General features: G+C 41.6%; 1 protein-coding gene across 4 annotated transcripts in view; it reads left to right on the forward strand.

Moving 5' to 3' along the window:
• Positions 1–852: 852 nt before the first annotated feature.
• dpysl3 (dihydropyrimidinase like 3) overlaps positions 853–19,825 on the forward strand; it is a 38,436-nt gene continuing 19,463 nt past the window's right edge. For 2 of the 4 annotated variants that reach the window (XM_030793360.1, XM_030793359.1), the window contains exons 1-4: positions 5,743–5,901; positions 14,782–14,870; positions 17,124–17,308; positions 19,051–19,215. In XM_030793360.1, coding sequence (XP_030649220.1) covers positions 5,863–5,901; positions 14,782–14,870; positions 17,124–17,308; positions 19,051–19,215 — 478 coding nt within the window. In that variant the 5' untranslated portion in view covers positions 5,743–5,862. Of the gene's footprint in view, positions 1,201–5,595; positions 5,629–5,742; positions 5,902–7,856; positions 7,876–13,562; positions 13,578–14,382; positions 14,394–14,781; positions 14,871–17,123; positions 17,309–19,050; positions 19,216–19,825 lie in introns of those variants that run through there. The other 2 variants (XM_030793358.1, XM_030793357.1) reach the window with 2 other exon arrangements.

Genomic DNA, 19,825 nt, shown 5'->3' on the forward strand with positions numbered 1-19,825 from the left:
TCTTAAAGACACAGAACATTGATTGAGTGTGACGGGGGGGAAATGCCGTGATGAAGGCGAAAGATTTCACGTTGTTATGGGGAGAGCTTATTATGTAACAGGTGTTGTGTCAAATGTCATTATCGGCGATAAAAAAAAAAAATAGCTCCCTTGTTTCATTAAGGCCTGCCACACAGCTCTATAAGATTTCAGCTGTGAACTCTCTAACTAGAGATCCACAGAGGCGTCAAAATATTGAACGGAACGGTGGGAATCCCTAACCCCACCTTACAGCAATGCCTGACATATGTTTGGCGTGAACAGTCTGACGTGGGGAGAAAAAGTAAAGAAATAAATAAATAAAAGCCTGGTTAATGTCGGCGATTAAAGAGGGTATTTGATTAAATATATTCACAATTCAAACAATTTGTGTCAGAAAGAACATAAACACCACCATAGACGTTGCACTTATAAAGACACATGATTTTAAAAGATATTAGTCTATCACACATCCTAACGATCATTTTAAATAACCCAGTTTATCTAATGAAGTGTTCTTTAGCACAGTATTCAAACAACTGAAGTACATTAATACGGTACAGTGTCATCTCTGAGGGTAATTAAATTACATGGCTTTAGAGTACAGCTTTGTTTCTGTAATACCAATCGTGTCCGACTGACTCTCAACTTGTCAATAGCGATGAAAGAGCGAAGAATGATGCGACCCTATCACTGTCGTTAAGGGATTCAAGACAGCACTGCCACCTCTGGTTTTTAGACCTCCACTCCACTTTGCTGTCTCTCCTTGCGCCGCTCAGAATAATTCGGCAGTGCTCCTTCTCTCCCCGTCTCCTCGCAGTATAGCCCATTAGCATGGCTGAAAGTAAACGCAGTTTGGACAGGGAAGATGACCTTCCCGTCTACCTGGCACGACCGGGAACGACCGATCAAGTGCCCCGACAAAAGTACGGTGGCCTGTTTTGCAATGTTGAGGGAGCATACGAGAGCAAAACCATTGATTTCGACGCTCTGAGTGTTGGTCAGAGAGGGGCTAGAACTCCCCGAACATCGATTAAAACTGATACGTCCACCGATGCGAGAAGCCCGAATGTGCAAGCAAGAGATGTGCCTCCAGACGGTGGGAAGGAGTCTAATGAGAAAAGCATAGAGATCAAACAGACCGATGGGAAGGAAGTTCTGCAGAACCTTGGTGATGAGAAGGTAGGCGCTTTATTCTTGTGAACTCGGCTGTATGCCTAAACCGCTGCTTTAACCAGAGCCGGGAGACTCCGAATTGTCAGGTTACCTTGCAATGTCATGTCAGACCCATTAGCTTACAGAAATAATTTGACAACAAACTGATTCTCAAACTGACTGTGGTAATTATACGAGCAGTGTTCCACGCGCTGAGTGGATTATTCATTTGCACAGCCGGTAGTAGCCTCCAGTCAAAAAACACAGAGCCTAGTATGATGACTGCAAATTATTTTTGCATTGTCAGTGGGATTACCTGACCAAGGATGTGAAAGTCCCTCACGCTAGTGAAATATGTGTGCAAACCGAGTTTAACGTATTTCCCTTTTAACAATTTACAATGTGTTTCCCCTTAAGAGAATAAGAACCACACTTTCACTCCGATTCTCCTCTATTTTTACCTTGTAGACAAGTTCAGCTCCTTTTAACTTTTAAATGAACATTTCAAAGATTAGACTAACATAAATATATCCATCCTCGTATGCAATATGTAAATGAAATGTCCTTTTTTCACTGAAATGAAGTGTCATATTTGTGAGAAACAGTATAAGTCTTTTAAGACTATAAATGGTTTCTTAGCTGTCGCCTGGCATCCTGCTTAGTGTCAGATGACTACTTTACAATTTTATTGGTTAAACACTTAATTGAACCTTGGCCCCGTGTCCAACAAAGAAAAAGAGAAGTTTTTTCATGAGTACACAGTCTCCTCTCCTAAGCGCCAAGTAGCAGATGGACATAAGAGAGAGTTTATTGGCTTTCCTCTGTCAGTTGGCCCTGTTGACTCGCGGAGTCACCACATGTTGTCTTTCCTGTTCATACAGCGGCTTGACCGCTAAGGGTGAAAATTAATCGGATTAAGTATTTGGCTGACATGCCAGCCATGGACTCGTCAATACAATTATGCGTCTTTCCAGAACCGTTCATCTCTAACATGGGTTGCATTTGAACAAAATGAGTGTGACAATAGCAGTTTTGTTTTTTTTTATTTTTTAGGATTGTTACAGATCGTAAAGGCATTTAATTGGGCCAACGAACGTATTTTGCTACACTCCAAAAATTATTTTGATGTTTAATGAACCGAATTTGATAAGATGCCCGGTGAATTTGAAATTAAGTGGAATATAAAATTAAATGGGTCAGCAATGAGCAGCCATCAGTGAAGTCACTGTAGCCGATATGCTTTATATTCAAAACAATAACTGTGTGGTGCTGTTGGCTGTATTGAATTTATTGTCATGTCTGTCAAAACAAGAATACCGGCGCTTTATAACTGAGAAACACATATTGCATGTGGGGAGAAAAACTCATATTTTTTCTTCCTTCCCCACTTCTCCCGCTGATGTGTCAACGATCAAAATGTAGTCACAAACTACCACATGAGCGCATGGCCGTGGGTTTCTGGATTCCTTTTACTTTATCAGTCCTGGGCATATTGGTCCTCTCGCAATGAATACAGCGGGCGTCTGCACTGAGTCTCAACATTAAACAAATTTGTATGCACAGATATACCACTGGATTAACAGTGTAACGATAACACGTCGTGTACTTCTCCAGACGGTGCCCTTTTATGTCCTTAAAAACAAGAGGAGACTGGGGCACCCTCCTGTCTCTTACAGTCGAAGCGGATGCCACAACTGTGCATAGCCCCCAAGCGGATGACTGTGTTATTGCAACCGTGCAGGTGGTTGACTCAGCAAAACCTCATTTTACCTTTCTGCTTTTTTTTTGTTTTTTCTTTTTTCTTTTTTCTTTTTTCTTTTTTTACACACAAGACAGCGATATGTTCCAGTGATCTTCCACTAGGCTACACGCATAGTTTGTTGCGTCGACGCATTTTGCAATGACTGCAGAATGAGAGCATGATCCAAATCAAGACATTTAGATCCAGATCGGCGTCTTTTTCTCAGGATATGTAATCCATCGGAAAAAATTATCATGAGGGTGGTTGCACAGGCGTTGCAACACAATTTGTTGTCACAACAATAAAGTATGAACGAGTCAGTCACATTTTCAGAAGCAGTTACAAGACCTATTTAAACTGATTTGTCTGTTTTGACTGGTTTACTGTACATGCAGTACATCCTGTAAACTCTAGAATCACTTGTAATTACATTTCTCACATTTTCCTGTAATTATATTTTCTTTCCACTTGACAGTAACCTCTAGCCTTACAGCCTTACACGACAGAATATACTGTTTGTTTGAGTGAGTCATTATCTTTTCCTTGTGTTTTGCTTGCTGCAAACATTAGTCAGTAGTGAGAAGAAACTACAACTGTGAATTGTGAATGTGGTGATATTCAACTGGATTTCCTTGTAATAAAAAAAAAAGCCTAGTTTCAGAGTGAGCTTTATGCAAGCAGGAATATTTCTATTTTTGTTGGTGTTGCTTAAAAGAAAGTTCTCACGAAACTTATTTTAAATGTGTCTGAAAACAATATCTGGTGTCGTGCGCTGTTTTCTTGAGAAGATTAATGCACAGCTGAGGAGCGATGACTGAGAGTATTGTAGAAGGAGACAGAGGGAGAGGAGTGAAGTGAGTAATGGTGAGTAAAAACAGGAGTAACACACTCTTCACCCTACTGATATTTGCTATCCCACTCACTGATTGCTGTTAGAATACTAAAACATCACTGCAAATAGACCACAGCCCCAGTCTTCTGTGCTGTGTCAGGCCAGGTTTTTTGTGTGTATTCGTTTATTTTAGACTTTTATTTATTTAGCAGAGTTGAATAAGAAGCTGGTGACGGCAGATGATCGGTCCAGAGAAAGAAATCGCTGTGGTCCAGGAGGGCAATGTGGTCTAACTGCAGGATTTTACTTATGTAATGATCTTAGCTATTAAATACAGTTTTTGTCATCTTCCAGCATTTTCTGTTATTTTTAATCTCCTTTTTCTGCGCTGTTTTTTAGTGTTATACCCTGTCACTTACTGATAATGCATTCTGTGGGAACAAACAAACAAACAAACAAAAAAGACAGCATGTTTTTTTTTTTTACCTTTTCATGGGATTCCAGGAATTATTTATGTGAATTATCCAGAAAAAGCTCTAAACAAAATGGCTCTTATGTTTTCAGAGGAGGGTGTGTGTGTGTGTTATGTAAATAAATGTCTGTTGGTCAAATGTACAGACTTATCAGTGCATTCGTATTTTATTAGGTATATATATATGTATATAAAACCTTAAGCTCTCCCTATTACATAATAAGTGATAAATGTTAGAGGATTTTTCCCTTTTAATTTGAATCTCAGGTAGTGCTACAGGGGGAAGACACTGATATGCTGTTTCTGCTGTGTACTGCATAGATGAAAATGACTTCGAGTGTTACTGTATAACACTGGACTGCTATTAGTATATGTGTAATGTTGAAGTGAGCGAACACTTAGATTAAGAGAGAGAGGAGACTGTGGACTCATGGTCTGAGGAGAACTGCTACAGGGTGGGGCTCTGTCTTCATAATAGCTTAGAGTGTGTGAGTGCATATGGAAATGTGTTTCTGAAATGGTACTTTTTTTTATGAGATTCAGTTCATTTTACATTGTGCTCGAAGATTAGCAACAAAAGGATATAGTATTACTGAAATGTTTTTAATTAAATTAAGAAATGCAAATTAAATTAAAGGTTTTTTTATGTAAGAGAGCATTCTCTCCTTTTTTGGAAATGGAGCCATGTAGTATTCTTATCCAAACAACTCAGTGTTTAGACTCTTTTTTGTGCATACATACATGCGTAGGTCTCTGCGTATGTGTGTGTGTGTGTGGAGGACGGTCTGGCGAGACAATAGTGACACATGGTTGGGTGGGACTGGGGGCGTACCAGCTGTTGCCATGTCTAACACTCTTCCCTTTTGTCTATAATCCTAGAAAAGAAGGTTGATCAATAATCGCTAGGGTTTAAAATAGACAATGAAATACGTGCGTTTTCACTGACATGACACTGCAAGTTATGGGCAAATCGCCCCAATATGTGGTTACAATATGAGAAAATGTGTAAAATTGTGTTGCTTTCTTTTATTAATGTACATGTTAAATTATACTTGTGTTTTGGTGCTTTGCAACTGTATACGCCAAAAAGCATAATCACAAGACTCAAGGAATAAACGTAATAAAAATTAATGCTGGAGTGTTTTTCATCACATTGCGGTTCGCTCACAGGTTGAGAATCGAGGCAGTTATTAATGGCGATAATTGATTTTTATTTTAAGTTCATAGTGGATCGATTTTTTTCAAGCGAAAATGTAGGAAATGTTTTAGATCCAACAATTCCACGTTACGTTTTCAGAAAAATGTTGGTGTGCAAATAAAGTGAACGGTAACAACTTGATCGTTGTGGTCAGTTTTGGTGCAGTATCACAAAACCAGATGCGAGCGCCCTCCCTCGGATAGAAACAGACAGTAAACAGCAAGACTGGCGAGGGAGGAGCCCCACAGTCAAGCGCGCTGAGAACAGACGCACAAGCACCACAGAGCACACAGTCGCGCAGCCACCAAGCATTAATAACAGAGAAAGCCGAGCAATTCCTAATTTCCCACCCAGAACATCAACAGCAAACCAAAAACATCCAAAGAGAAACAAAACGACAAAAGAATTATTTGGACAAGCATCCCTAGCCGGCGACCCCTCACGTCATGTCTTATCAAGGCAAAAAGAACATTCCAAAGATCACAGTAAGTGGGCTTAAATGTTAGTTTTAAAACTTGCATATACAGCGCGTGTCTCGTCAGGACATTTTTTTTGGTCTGCTGTAACCGTTATTCCAGAAATAACTGACAATGTGAACATAGCGAATGGTGAACGGTCGGGGAACGGTTAGAGAGATGAGTTTGGTTTTTGTTAACTGAAATTATGCCGAATGAGGTGGCATGATCGGGTCGCATAGTGACTGCTTGAGACACAGAAAAAGGCGTTTTCTTAAAGGTAAACCGCATCTCCACATGCCCAGCGCTGCACCGTTAACTCATGACTACTGATCATATGCACCTTGTGATTGTTCTCAGCGCTCTCTGTATTGTAGTCAGTCTCATAACCTATTTCCTAATGTTTGTCTTTCTTAAGGGACAGTTACATAGTTATACATGTTATTTTATTTTCATGAGCATCCATATGTCTTACTGATGTGGGGAACCCTCCAAAATCAGACTACGAAAATACATCGAGAAGGAATAAAACTTGAAACTGGGGCCATATATCGGAGCGTTGGCTGTGTTTATATCACTACATTTTTAATCCGTACAGTTAGTCCAGCAGCCAACGATTCAGCCCTCTCTGCATTTTATCCAATAAGCAGAGTATCTTATAGATCCTGTCAGGCTAAGACTTTGTGGTCTTCGCTGCGGCAGGAAAACACGCCCATACGCGATTACAACAGATAATCCACCCACGCAGCAAGCTTTGATTTGTACGTTACCATAAACGCAATGGTTAAGGAAACAGTTTGTTTTACTATGAGGTTAAATTTAGGTAGTATCCTGCCATTGAAAAAGTCAGTTTACGGAGTAATGAACTGAATAGTTGATTAATTGTTGCGGTTATGTTAGGCTATTTGAAAGAGAGGCATCCTTTGTCTCTGGGTGTATTAAAGGCCGTGGGGTTGCTTCGGGCAGACTCCAAGGGCCTTTTCAGAAATAAAGACCGTTAAATGGGAAGTGGGGCTCTTGGAGGGCGCCATAAATATAATTTATACAGCTTGCAGGTATTACACTGACGTAGCGCGAAGTGCGGCGACACACGCCTGCTTGTGCTAAACATTTTACGAGTGTAGTCTGTTTGTCTCCGCTTGCCGTAGAGGTTTACCAACATCGTGGTCTATCAGCAGAGAATGACAATGGTAAGGCGACACAGGGGAATCGCGTGCTGGGTGTAAGGGACGCTCGGAACAAAGGCTCGCGTAGCACAATTATCGGACGCGTGTAACCACACCGCATCGTTCTGTGTTGCAGCAAATTGTAGGCAATGAGTAAAACTTTGCCGCTGACGTCATGGGCTGCACATTGTCGTTTTATCGCAGTATTTATGAGCGATTGTGGATAGAGGTACACGGATAGACATCTCGCTGTTAGATGTAAATGTTCATTTTACATCTTATATTTAAGTATTAAAATCACAGTCTTACATGTGGTTTTGTATGTACGGTTCTCTGGTGCCTGCCTGTGCTGAGTAAAGCAGGCTGAGACTCAGATGGTCAGATTTCTAGGTGTGGTTGGCTGCTCTCTGGTCTCCTCACAGTAGCCCAGTGTTGTGCTCCATGCATGTCATCAATAATCTTTTCCAGCTGGATCTTGTACATGTGAGCAGGACCGGGCAAGACCTTAATGGCAAGTGAAACCATCCCCCCCCCCCCCCCCCCCCCAACACACTGCGGACCTGTGGTGTGTCTGCTTAAGGGGTCTTGATGGTAAGGCAGAGAGACACCCCCCCCCCCCTCCCCATTTATCCACTCACTCTCTGTGGATACAAACATAAAGACAGAAAAATACTCATGGGTGGCTCTTTCCAGCTAACCGCAGATCTCCAAACCCTTAGGTAATCCTAAGTGTTAGGAATGATATTTTTAGGGTGACCTCAGAACATAATTATTTGCTTTCCGTGTTTTGCGATCTCAAAGACTTTGGCTGACCCACAGACCCCAAAGCAGAGATCTGGTTTCCACGGCAACCTTGTCACAACTATCTGCCACGGGGAGTGGGCAAGGAGTCTGGTTGGATCACGCACAATAAGATGGCAAAGTGTAACTTGTTTAGATTGATAAGTTCCATTGTTTTGACTTCTCCGCTGACAAAAAAATGTTCTGAGCGCTCGGTAAATATTTTTGGTCTCTAGGCAACAGACACCAGCCAGCATGCAGCTTGTTCTTATTCCATCCTCCATCTCTGAATACTTGCACATTAAGACCTTCCAGTTAATAATCTCCTCTGTAATATCCTCTTGGCAAAACTTTTTTTTTTTTTTGTTTTTTTTTTAAATTTCCCATCGGCGACAACAATTGGCTTTACTGTTCCTACTCCAAGCGAACTAGAGCTCTCCAAAGCGTGTAGCACTATACTCCACACATGAATTACCCTATGCAGTTGAAAGTGTGACAGAGGGAGTTTGTGTCTTTAGTTTGGTAGTGAGCTGTGTTTAGGTTGTCATTTCAGCATAGTTAAGATCTTGGCATAGTTTATTCGTTTTTGTACATCATTAGAAGTTTAAGATTCACCACTCATCTGGGTTATTGTTATTATTATTATTATTAGTAGCGGTAGTAGTAGAAGTAGTGTTATTATAAGGGTAGGGTTAGGTTTTTTTGTGTATTGGTTTGTTTGTTTGTTTGGGGCTGTCTACTCTGTTTAACTATTTGTTCCCTATTTGGTTTGTTTTTTGTAGCTTGAAGTGTAAAAAAAAATCCAGTATTCTCATCTCTGAATTTGTGGACTCTCAGGGAATGACAATTTTTGTTTAAAATGTCAACAACAGTGAAAAAGAAATTAGCAAGACAACAAATTTTAGTGTAGGTCTGTGTGTGTGTGTGTGTGTGTGTGTGTGTGTTATTTAAAACAGTATCTGTGCACAGTTAGATGGTGTTAAACACTTCCCGAAAGTGGTGATTTCCAAAATGAAACCTCTGCTTGTCACCAAATTCTGTATGAGTTTGCTCTCTCCTGTTCCTGCCAATCAATTCCAAATCAATCCAAGGAGCCCTAAATGAAAATAAATGTGATACAGTACTTTGGATCCTCAGTCCAAACCAGGAGCGACTGGCTTAAAATAAATATGTCGTTCTGGCGGCAAAGTGAGGAAGCTCATTGCATCCTTCTGATTGGACGAGTAACCAATCAATCTTCTGAATACACTGACAGGAATGACACTGTGTGACTTCAGAAGGGAACATTTCTGACTGAGATATCGTTTCCTGTAATCCCACGTGATAACGGGATGAATCCCGCTCAGTAGTCAGGGAACTTTCACCTTCATACTGACTTCCTGTTTGACTGCTGAATATCAATGTGGAAAACAGATGTGTCTCGATCCTACCCCAGACATCAGATATGAACTCATTTAATGTTCTCTTACGTCACTGTTGCAGTGTTAAATTAGTTAGTTATGTACTTCAGACATTTCTGATTTTCACAGTAGTGAACTAAATTGCTCTAATGGGCTTTTCCTAAGTTGCTGATTTTAAGTGCAGGATTTAATGACAGGAAATTGCCATAACACGTAGTAAGTGTGTAGTTTAAAACGTTAATGATTTGATTGTTGTAAACAGTTTTAAAAAATGCTCTGTCATGTGAAAGATGTTTGGTCAAGCACTCGAGACAATAACAGTAACAGAGGTGCTGGAGTGACATTGCCTCTGAAGGGCTGGAACAGCCCGAAGGCAAAACGTCTCCTCTGTAACTTAAAACCTTAAAACAACTCAAAGTAACGCTTTCAGCAATCACACTCAGCCATCATAGCCCTGCTTTTCACACTGACCTTTCACACTCACCCATTGATTATGTACAATAAAAATGCTTTGTTTGAGCTTTCTGCTCTTTTGTTGTTTTTGCTGTTGATTTAAATCTTCAATACCACAGATTTTGCACTAGTACAGTCAGGTCTGTGACATTAATGTCATTTTGCACTAGTACAGTCAGGTCTGTGACATTAATGTCATTTTGCACTGGTACAGTCAGGTCTGTGACATTAATGTCATTTTGCACTAGTACAGTCAGGTCTGTGACATTAATGTCATTTTGCACTAGTACAGTCAGGTCTGTGACATTAATGTCATTTTGCACTAGTACAGTCAGGTCTGTGACATTAATGACATTTTGCACTGGTACAGTCAGGTCTGTGACATTAATGACATTTTGCACTGGTACAGTCAGGTCTGTGACATTAATGACATTTTGCATTAGTACAGTCAGGTCTGTGCTGTGGGTGAAAATGAACCGCAGACTGGAAAAGAAAGGGTTAAGATTCCCTGACACTGCCCAAGCTCCCCTGAGTGAGGATGTTTTTCCCCGCGTTACTGCAGGGGCGTGGCTCCGTGACTGGATCTCCAGTGACAATAAATGAAAGTCTCAACGGTGAGGTGATGCTGTAGTGAGAAGTAGTGTTGTCTAAAGGTAACGAGAGGAGGTCTGTGTCTGTTGTTAAAAAAGGGACAGTTTAACTTGTATTGTGTTGTAATTACAGTCTGTAGCGGGAAGTCTCAGGTGATCTGGGTTAAAACAAACTGGAAAACTATTGTGGAAATCAGCCACCCTAGCTTTAAATAACGTTTGGAGTTCTGCCTTCTGCAGAGATGTTTTTAAAAAATCCCTGATTTTCGCAAAGAAATACATAAATAAATAAAATGTACAAGGCTCTGCATCAGCACATATTTCTTTAAACTTCAAATGTCAGGCAGATCAAATTATGGCTCACATACGTGGGACTTCATAACTGACATGACATTGCACTTTAAATTTTCCAAACACAAAGCTGTTTTTCACAAAGTTGTTTTTCTTGATTTGGGAGTGAAGAGGGGTAAACTGTGTGCCTCTGGAAGGCCCCCGTGTTGATGAAGTCTGAGTGTATTTGTGTTAAAGAGAGCCTTGGTCCTCTTTACACTGATGGACACAGTGAGGTTTGACTCATGACTCACTTTATGAGGACACAGCCGTCTCTGAGGTCACTCTCTGGCATGTGTGTGAAAACAAACAGCTCTCCTCATCTCACACTAAATGTTTGATACTGTGCTGATGTCTGAAGGTCAAAGACCCACATAGACTATGATGTATGGCCAATGGTTAACAGCGGAGAGAAGGAAAAAAAAAAGAGGTTTGTGTGTGGGGGGGGGTGGGGGTTGAATTTGATAGACTACCACTGCCGTTGAAAAAGATCAGCATGATTTTACATTCAGAGCAATAAAAACCCCCATGCATGGAGTTTGCAGGACCTCACAGCCCTGTCCTTTGACAGGAACATTGTGTAAACATTTTGCTGCACTCCACAGGGCCTAGATTCTGCTGACTCAGCGTTTGACTCTCCTGTGCTGATGTGACCAGGAAAAATTGGTCTGCATTTTACATGCGTTCAGAAAATGGTGGCTGAAGAAACCACACCTCTAACACTGCCGCAGAAGACAAGCGTCTTCTTATGACTTAAAAGTTGAGTCATGGGTTTATTTTATGATTTAAAAGTTGAGTTATGGGTTTATTTTTGGTAGAATCATAACTGCTGTCATACTCACACTGCAAATAAAAATAAAAATAAAAAAAAGGCAAGGTGCAGTGACAGGTGAGAATGACTTTTGCTAAGAAGAAATAGAGAACTTGATTTTACAGAACAGAGCGCTGTTTTCATGTACGGAAAGGATGGATTTCAGGGATGAATAAGCTTTATTCTTTTTTTAGGTAGACGGTTTAAGTCTGTCAGTTTGAAGTAAGCTGATATGGAGTACAATACCTCTAACAGATAAATGAGAAATGAAGGAGGATGTTTAGACCAGTGAAATCACTAAACACCCAATGAAATCTGTACCAACAAATCACAAAGTTCTGACACTGAGAGACAGTTTAGAAAAAAGAAGAAAAAAAAAAAAAAATCCCAATCCACAGTGTTTACCCAGGCAGACCTAACAGCACTTTAGCTACTGGGCACAGTCAGCAGTAATGGAACCTATTGATCCAAGCTCTGATGGACCAATCCAGTGGCTGTCACGGTAGATATTATATTGAATAGGCTGAACAGAGCTATCGGTCCACTGAATGTTACAAATATTACAGGAACACTGAATTTAGCCGTTCCCTTAGAACTGTGGTAAATCTTGGCTTCAGGGTGCCTCTGGACCTCTGATATTTGATCTCACCCTCTGTTTTATTGCATTAACAGAGACTGTCAGCCATAAGAAAGGATGGGCAGTTAAGTTGGTGCCCAAAGCTAAGGGAGAGAAACAGTGCCCGGTCAATAGCAGGCCCAGGTTGAGTGGACCACCTTCCTCCTGATCCGACATAAACACCTCAGACTACACTGAAGTTTTAATGTTAGGTTGTGAAGGTTATCTGTTGTCTAAACTACCAGTTTCTTTAATTGCAGAACAACTTGTTTGTAATAAACAGAAGGGCTTTTTCTTCTCTCAGACTCTATTCTGAAGCCATTAGCGGTGTCATAAAACAGTTGACTTAATTTAATTTGCAGGTTTTTTTTTTTTTTTTCAATGAATTTTTCCATGCAGAGACAGCTCTGCCTGGTCAGCATTTGTCATGTAGGTAGCGTCTGGGCAGATGCTTTGTGCATGCAGATGTTTGCTTTGCATCATACATGCTTCATTTAATGCAAAAAGGTGCAGAGAGGCTGACATGGGCTTGGCCACGTTACTGGGGTATTAAAGCTCTGGGAACGCGTGTCTACATGATAGATACTCCATGCCCGACTGAAACACACAAGCTGAACGTGAATTTGAGCGTTTTACAGACTGTACAAGCGTAATGCCAGAACTGACGTGAAAGCTGAAGATTTTCATTCTAATCCCCATACTGACGTTCACGGAGGTCGTTTCAGAACGAGGTACATGCAGTCCGTGTTGAACTTGTAGTCTTTTAGGATTCTTATTCCTCCTTTCGATTTCATACACATTGTGCTCTGTCTATGTGAGAAAGATTCTGCTTAAATTGCTCTCTATGTCTCACTGTCGCAGTTTGAATGAGTTTCTTCGGAAGACCAGACATACTCTCATTTTTATGCGTCTTTTAGCCTCAGGCAGTGTGCCACACTGGGACACTGTTAGCGGCCGGCTAGCTACTGTCGCTGATGCTGTAGTTGACTTGAAATGACAATGCCCTATTCACGCTATGCTAGTGCTAACCAAGGTCAAGTCTGCTGTTTGATTGAGTGGCGGCACATTTAGCTTGGAGTGTGGAAAATGTAGGTTACAGTGCAAGCCTGTCTGACCAAGCTAGTGCACAGTCATGTCAGCCTCACTTTGTTTTAGTCTGAGAGAAACTGACAGAAAAGGTTGGTTTTATTTTGGGGGGTATTTGGGAAGTCACATATGTAGCCATTGCCTAATTAATACATGTTGTTTTGGGGTTTTATCAGAAGAAAGTCAGTAAATCATTCCTCGGGGAGGACTTTCTTATTTTCTTAAGTTGGACCTGCAAATGGTGATTGGAGGACACGCAATCATTATTTTCTTTTCAACAGTGTGTTCATATTTAGAGATGATCATTTCATTTTCCCATTCATTCCAGTTAAAATACACACTACAGAATTATGCATGTTCTCTCAACACTTGAGCGAGTGTCAGTTGTGTGTTTTATCTTTTGGGATTAAAGGTGGAGGGCATACATGGAGTTATCTGTGGTTTATGTTGTTCAAACAGCCAGCAGGGAAGAATGTTAACCATACATATTGTGTGTGTGTGTGTGTGTGTGTGTGTGTGTGTGCGCGTGCGCATGGACCGCATACAGACATGTTTATAACTTGTGTTTGGTACAGTTGGACATGTGAGGAGGTGAAGGAGGAGGAGCAGAGGTGAGTGGTTGGGAGGTGTTCTCATAAAGACAGTTTGGGAGTGCACAGTGACTGGTGGGAGGTCTTGAGGTTTGAGTCTTTTGAGGCTTTAGGGAACATAGTGTGATTGTTTATCGACAGTGTGTGCGTCGTAGGCATGGAATGACACAATGACTGAAAACCCGTGTGTAGTTGGACGCCTGTCCATGGTCCTGAACATCTGCCCTCGCGTTGCAGAACGGCAGGCATGTCGGGGCGTTAGGGTGTAGGCTTTTGTGGGTCAGGGTGTAGAGGTTTTAAGAGAAACTAAAGGCAATGACGTCGTACTGGTGTCAGGATTTTATGCCTGGTACTTCATTTCAGGAGTCAGTCTCACAAAGTAAAAAGAAATTACTTTTTAAAAATATTGATATATTACACACAAAATAAAGCTTTAGTAAGACCTGGTCTGTTAGAGGTTAAAATTTATAATATTGTCCTTTTGAGACGGTCCCTAAGGTTTGTTCACCACAGAAAGAGGTCTGGTTAATTCCAGGTTGGATATTCAAAAGTTTTGTTGTGTATGAAATAACACGAGAGATTTGGAATGACAAAAAGGGTTGTGACACTTTCTTTGGTACACAACAATCAGTATGTGTTTCTCATATGTGTGTTCTGTTGAAAAGGTAATAAAATAATGTTAACTACAGTCTGGTGCAAGGTGGCAGTGGATAAGGGAATAAGTGTTGTTTCTCTCCCAGCTGTTGAGCTAAATTGTTCCAGAAAAAAGTGACGGGAAAAATCCCAAACGTGCTGTCCAAGAGTATGTCACTATGGAATGAGATTTGATTGCCTCACACTTTTCTCATTTCCTCTCTCTCTCTCTCTCTCTCTCTCTCTCTCTCTATCCCTTCTTCTTCTCTCTCTCTCTCTTTCTCTCCCTCTCTCTCTGTTTCTCTGTCTCTTTCTCTCTCTCTCTCCCTCTTTCTCTTTCTTCCTCTCTCTCTCCCTTCTTCTCTCTCTCTCTCTGTTTCTCTCCCTCTCTCTTTCTCTCCCTCTCTCTCTGTTTCTCTGTCTGTCTCTCTCTCTCTCTCTCTCTCTCTCTCCAGAGCGACAGGCTTCTGATTAAGGGCGGCAGGATCGTCAACGATGACCAGTCTTTTCATGCAGATATATACATGGAGGATGGACTCATTAAGTAAGAATTTTGCACCACACATACACTCACACACATGCACACACACAAACATGCAGGCATACACACATGTGCACACACATACATACACGCACACACACACGCACGCGGGCACGCAAACACGCAAACAAGCAAACGCACAAACGACACATAAAAACACAAAGAAAGAAAACTACAGGAAAAAAGAAAGAAAAAGTAAGAGAGAGAGAGAGAGAGAGAGAGAGAGAGAGTGAATGAGTGTTTTAGAGATGGAGAGAAAAATAAAGAGACAAAACCCTGCCAAAAATGATTGCACAGAAATGTTATGATCTTTATCTGTGAGCAGATTTGAGTTATGAAGTGAACAGACTTCATAACTGCAAATGTGAACCATCATTCAATACATGTGTAAATGATTATTTCTGAAGTTAGGTATAGTTTGTAAACATAAGACTGTAGAATAAATTTGCCTGTGTGTGTAGCGAACAGTCTTGGTGTTTGGTGGGGTGTGTGTGAATAATCTCCACAGGGAGGTATGGTCTGTTTCATTCAGATTACTTCATGCTGTCAGATTACATTAAACCACACAATGAAGAGGTAGTCTGCCTCAGAACAGTGGAACTTGTGCATTTCCATATGAATTTCAGAATAATTTTAGTGTTCACATGTATTTGCTGTATTGTCCAACTTCAGGTCTATTTGAGTTGTTGTTACTACATATTATAATTTCTATAATATATATATATATATATGTGTGTGTGTGTGTATATACATGCATATATTCATTTTTTCTTCCAACTTCCTCTTACATTCTTCCATATGTGGTAGTCCTGACAGGCCAACATAATATGACCAATAAAAGTCATAGTCACTAAACTGCCGTCATTGTTGTCTCAGGTTTGACAGGCAGATCATAATGGCCACGCCCACCTTTGATGGTGGAGCTGAAATCTGTGCATCCACAGGGTCCATTTGTCTTAGTCAGTGTGCTTCATCAAGTCAACCCGTGCCTGGCCCTGTTTTGTTCGATGCTGTCCTTGATTAGTCAAATGAAATTAGCTCCTGCCTACCAGAGCTGTGCATCTGCAGAAGTGCACTGACCAAGCACAGGCCAGGGGGATGGAGTGCTGCTGTCAGTTTACACATGCAAAAAACACCACTTTGAGTTTCAGATTTTTGTCAAGTCATTCTGGTGAGGCGCAGGCCATATCTCTCAGGACAAGTTTGCAGAGACGAAATCACAACCTTACGGATCTGTTTACAGCTGTACGCATCGTATTCTACATGCAGATCTTATTGGCAGGGTTTCCTCTCCATACAGACAGAGAGAATGTAAATCTGTGTGCGTGTGTGTGTGTGTGTGTGTGAGAGAGAGAGAGAGAGAGAGAGAGAAGCACATTCCTGCACCAGAAATCTGGGTTGTTGGCTCAGGATCTGATTTTAGCATCCTCCCCTGTGTGCTGTGTTCAGTGCCCACACTCTCTGCAGCTGCATTCCACACTAATACTGAAGGACTGACCCTGGTGATTCAGAGCCTTTCTCTCCCTGTTCCCTGCTCCACCAGTCAGCCGGCCTCTTTGTCCCACAGGCCCCCTGAGCCGCTGCAGAGACGGCACATGCATCTGCAGGAGGGTTAGCACAGCATACCAATGAAACAGGCCAGTGTATGACTGCTCCAGAACCCCGCCCTGCGGAAACCGCACCTGTCGCTGGTCCGATCCGCAGCTGGACAGCGGACAGAGAAAAAAAAAAATCTCACGCCCCGTTTAACTGTCAAACGTCAAATGGGCCCAGCACAACTCTTTCATTATCAGTGCTGATTATAGTTGTCAGCATGAGCAAAATTTAAGAAAAAATAACAGAAATATCCATTTGGTGGTCTATCAAAGTGGTGCATGTTAATGACAGGAATTATTGATTTTGTGAATAATGTTTGCACAGTTTGTCTAGTTTGAATTCATTTCAGAGATTTCTGTTTTTTAGAGATTTTTTTTTTTCCTCACAGCCTAGGCATGGTTGTGACACGTGGTTAAGCAAACAGTTCAGACTGTTGTCAGACTCGTTCAGGACACGGTTAAATGCAGTGTAATGTGAGAGTATAGAAATCAGATCTGCTCCACAAACACTGAGCAGGAGATTCAGACAGCACCGAAAGCATCATCCAAAATTTATATCCTCAAAAAAACAGAGCTGCGTGGATGGAATTTAAGACAGAGTCTGGATGTGAAATGTGATTAAAAAAAAAAAAAAACGTTCCTCTCTCCCTTGTCTCGAAAGGCAAATTGGAGACAACCTGATAGTCCCTGGGGGAGTGAAGATCATAGAGGCCAATGGGAAAATGGTGATCCCTGGAGGAATAGACATCCACACCCATTTCCAGATGCCTTACAGGGGAACCACCACGGTGGATGACTTTGGACAGGGCTCCAAGGCTGCCCTCGCCGGAGGGACCACGATGTTCGGTAAGAGAAGAGGGAAAATGTAAGGCATAATGTGTACCAGAGTTTTACAGGAAGCTTTCAGCAGAACGGAACAAAACAGAACGGAACAGAACAAAACAGAACCAAATAGAATAGAATAGAACAGAACAGAACAGAACAGAACCAAATAGAATAGAACAGAACAGAACCAAATAGAATAGAATAGAATAGAACAGAATAGAACAGAACAGAAATGAATAGAATAGAATAGAATAGAATAGAATAGAATAAAACAAAGCAGAACCAAATAGAATAGAACAGAACAGAAATGAATAGAATAGAATAGAATAAAACAAAGCAGAACCAAATAGAATAGAACAGAACAGAAATGAATAGAATAGAATAGAATAGAATAAAACAAAGCAGAACCAAATAGAATAGAATAGAACAAAACAGAAACAAATAGAACAGAATAAAACAGAATAGAACAGAACAGAACCAAATAGAATAGAATAGAGTAGAATAGAATAGATCTTTGAGAAAAGATGATGTTGAAATGCATTTTTTTGGCATAACATTTTACATAATGTAAAACATAAAAATGTCTTGGTAGAACACACAAGAGACTGTGTGTGTCTCTGTATGTAGTAGCTCTTGGGAAACAGTGCACAGGTGAAATGCAGAGTTTTCAGAGAATACATTTGTGATTATCAGCTAATCTCAATGGAATTCAGCCTAGTAACCACACAACAGAGTGTAGCAACCGGTGACACACGGTAGCTTTGAGTGTGAGAGAGGAACTTTTTCCTCCTGTTGAGAGAAGTACTATCTTTTGCGAGCGAGGGAGTTCTGTTGCGTCTCACTGGGTAAGAAAAGGAACATTAGCTGTGACGGGGGCGACGGCGCACCAGGCTGCGGTCTGGGAGACCACACAAAAGCATGCTGGGAGGCCCAGGTGGTCTGCCGTGTAATCCTAGTCCCGTGGAAAGCCAGCAGTGCCGTGAGCTTCTGCGAGGGCATTGTAGGAGTAGTGCAATGACAGCCGGTATCGCCAGTTTGTTCTGCTTAACACTGAAGTTACCTCTCTCACCACAACACACAGTTTCTCACTGAGTAACATTAGTAGAAAACAGCCGTTTCAGGATTCGTTTATGGTCCTTTTTAAGGCTCACACAGATCTACCAGACAGCCTTATTGTTTTCCTCTTTTCTTCTTCTTTTCTTTTTTTCCTGTAAGAGATGGGTGTAGTAGATTAAATGGGGATAAGGAGATTTGTAGGCTCTTAACTGGATAAAGTTTCAGTGAGTTAATCGGAGTTGGGAATTAACCCAGTGTTTCTGTAGTAGAGTGTAAACAGGAGTCAAATGTATGAAGCTGATGTAGTTGTGGAACAGGTCAGACAGAGGACAGTGCAGTCTGTAGGTGTAGAGTGAAGTCCTCTTGGCAACTTCGCATGATATAGATTTATGATGCTAATCATAAAAAGGGTGCAAATCCACATCTATCCACATCTCCACACACACACACACACACACACACACACACACACACACACAGAACGCAGACACCCACACACAAACACATTTATCAGTGTTTTGAGACACTTTGATGGTGCTATTGACCACAGAAAGACAATAGCAAGCCAAAATGAACTCTCTCCTCTCCTCTCCTCTCCTCTCCTCTCCACTCTTCTCCTCTCCTCTCCTCTCCTCTCCTCTCCTCTCCTCTCCTCTCCTCTCCTCTCCTCTCCTCTCCTCTCCTCTCCTCTCCTCTCCTCCTGGCAGTGGACCATGTGGTGCCAGAGCCAGGGAGCAGCCTGTTGGAGGCGTTTGAGCACTGGAGGGAGTGGGCAGAGGAGAAGGCGTGCTGTGACTACTCCCTGCATGTGGACATCACCCACTGGAACGACAGCGTCAAACAGGAGGTGGAGTCCCTGATCAAGGAGAAAGGTGAGGGTGCTACATCAGCTCTTTTCACCTCCTTCAGCAGAACATATAGGATCATCTTCCTTTTTATGGTTGTTTCAGTTTAACAAAGGGTGATGTCTAAGTGAACCCCACTGGCCGTGTTCTCCTGGGCTGGTGTGTTAACCTGGGTGATTCTCAGTCTCAGTGTCCAGACTGAGTGTCGGTTGCCTGGGTAGTTGTGGTCATTGTGTGTTTGCTCTGAGCTCTCTGTAGTACTCAGTGATGCTACAGAACAGATGCAGTGGCTGCTTTCACAGACATTGGAAGAAAAGGGTTCTAAGCTAAATTTAGACTGAACATGGTCTCAGTACGGTGGATACTTGCACACTGTAACCACCGCATTGTAAAGACCAGGGGTAGTGGGGATGTGCCTATGCTGTATTTATGGTTACTGTGAATGTTGAAGCTGTTGACTTGCAAATCTGACAATTTTTTTCACATTTTTCGGGACAAGACTCCTGCCCCCCTTTTCTATGAGCAGTCAGTATCTGTGTGACATCTGTAGTGTAGTACGCGTGGAAGGCTCTGGAAAGTTTCATTTTCAGGCGGCAATCCGTTGTTCAGTCCTCACTGCATGATGCCTAAACCAGTG

This window comes from Chanos chanos, chromosome 16 (assembly GCF_902362185.1).
Source record: "Chanos chanos chromosome 16, fChaCha1.1, whole genome shotgun sequence".
NCBI lineage: Eukaryota > Metazoa > Chordata > Actinopteri > Gonorynchiformes > Chanidae > Chanos > Chanos chanos.